This window comes from Acanthisitta chloris, unplaced genomic scaffold (genome assembly GCF_000695815.1).
Source record: "Acanthisitta chloris isolate BGI_N310 unplaced genomic scaffold, ASM69581v1 scaffold4948, whole genome shotgun sequence".
Taxonomy (NCBI): domain Eukaryota; kingdom Metazoa; phylum Chordata; class Aves; order Passeriformes; family Acanthisittidae; genus Acanthisitta; species Acanthisitta chloris.
Genome location: NW_008685225.1, coordinates 2,175 through 4,019, shown reverse-complemented (window position 1 = coordinate 4,019; position 1,845 = coordinate 2,175). Strand labels below are relative to the sequence as shown.

The 1,845-nt window shown below is 62.8% G+C and overlaps 1 protein-coding gene across 1 annotated transcript in view; it reads left to right on the top strand.

The window, feature by feature from the left end:
* Window positions 1-95: 95 nt before the first annotated feature.
* LOC103806940 (retinol dehydrogenase 8-like) overlaps window positions 96-1,845 on the top strand; it is a gene marked incomplete at both ends in the record, with an annotated part of 2,934 nt that continues 1,184 nt past the window's right edge. Inside the window, 4 exons of the mRNA XM_009079653.1 lie at window positions 96-257; window positions 1,265-1,444; window positions 1,517-1,610; window positions 1,694-1,843. Of these exons, the coding sequence (XP_009077901.1) occupies window positions 96-257; window positions 1,265-1,444; window positions 1,517-1,610; window positions 1,694-1,843 (586 nt within the window). The remainder of the gene's footprint in view (window positions 258-1,264; window positions 1,445-1,516; window positions 1,611-1,693; window positions 1,844-1,845) is intronic.

Sequence of the window (1,845 nt, the reverse complement as noted above, 5' to 3'; positions counted from 1 at the left end):
TGATCTGAGCCCCCTGTCCCACACTGATCTGAGCTCCCTGTCCCGCAGTGATCTGAGCCCCCTGTCCCGCACTGATCTGAGCCCCTGTCCCGCAGTGATCGCCACCATGAGGAACGTGGGCAGGAGCGCTGCACTCGCGGCCGCGGCGGGGCCGGCGCTGGGCAGGACCCTGGAGATCAAACAGCTCGATGTGTGCGACGAGAGCTCCATCCGCGCCTGCCTCGACAGCATCCCCGGGAGACACGTCGATGTCCTGGGTGAGCCCTGGCACCACCTTTGTGCGTGGATCCCCCGGGTGTCCTGTGCTGGGACACTCTGTGTCCTTGGCCCTTCGGGACTGGACACCCCAAGAACTGGGGTCGGTCCGTGTCGAGCACGTCCCATGTTGGGGTCTCTTTGTGCACCCAGTGCTGGGGATCTTCATGAGAGGGACATCTCATTGCCCCAGGGATCTCTTGACCCCATAGAGCAGGGATCCCATGCCAGGGGCATCCTGTGTGCCAGGGACCCCAGAAAATAGGGACCTCTGTGCCAGGGACCCCAGAAAACAGGGACCTCTGTGCCAGGGGCATCCTGTGTGCCAGGGACCCCAGAAAATAGGGACCTCTGTGCCAGGGGCATCCCATGTGTCATGGACATCCCATGTGCCAAGGACCCCAGAAAACAGGGACCCCTGTGCCAGGGGCATCCCTTGTGTCAGTGACATGCCATGTACCAGGGACCCTCTGTGCCAGGGACACCCCATGTGTCAGGGACATCCCATGTACCAGGGACCCCAGAAAACAGGGACCTCTGTGCCAGGGACATTCCATATACCATGGACCCTCTGTGTCAGGGACATCCCATGTGTCATGGACATCTCATGTGCCAGGGACATCCCATGAACCAAGGCCCCTCTATGCCAGGGACATCCCATGAACCAGGGACCCCAAGAACCAGGGACCCTCTGTGCTGGGGACACCCCATGTACCAGAGACTCTCCAAATCCAGGACATCCCATGCTGGAGACCCTCCAAGCACAGGAGACACCCCGTGCCAGGGACTCCTCATGCACAAGGGACCCCCTGACCCCACACACCAGGGACTCTCCATGCCAGGGGCACACTGCACCAGGGTCCCATTGTGTTAGGGACATCCCATGTACCCTCCACACCCAGGACATGCCATACTGGGGACCCTCTGAGCACCAGGGGCTCTCCATGCCCACCCAGGGCGTGGGATTGCCCTGCCTGGGGGTCACCTCACTGATGCCCTGTGCCCTCAGTCAGCAACGCCGGGGTGGGCATGGCAGGACCCCTGGAGTGCCAGAGCCTGGCAGCCATGCAGAGCCTCATGGACACCAACTTCTTCGGCCTCGTCCGCCTGGTCAAGGAGGTTCTGCCCGACATGAAGCGACGCCGCGGGGGCCACATCGTCGTCATCAGCAGCATCATGGGCCTGCAGGGTAGGGGCACACTGGGCACCGTGGGGGGTCCAGTCATCCCCCAGCCCTGACTGGGACCCCCCACCCATCCAGGCATCGTCTTCAACGACATCTACTCGGCCTCCAAGTTCGCGGTGGAGGGTTTCTGCGAGAGCCTGGTGGTGCAGGCGCTGCGCTTCAACGTGGCGTGAGTGAGGGGTGGGAGGCTGCACAGCCCCCCAGGCTGAGGGTTTGGGGGTGCCCAGTGCCCACTGCCCCTTTCCCAGGCAGGATCAGCCTGGTGGAGCCGGGGCCGGTGATGACGGAGTTTGAGACGAAGCTGTACGAGGAAGCCGAACGCGCTGACTACTCCCGGACTGACCCCGAGACGGCCGAGATCTTCACCAAACTCTACCTGAAGAACTCCAGGGACGTGTTTGCCA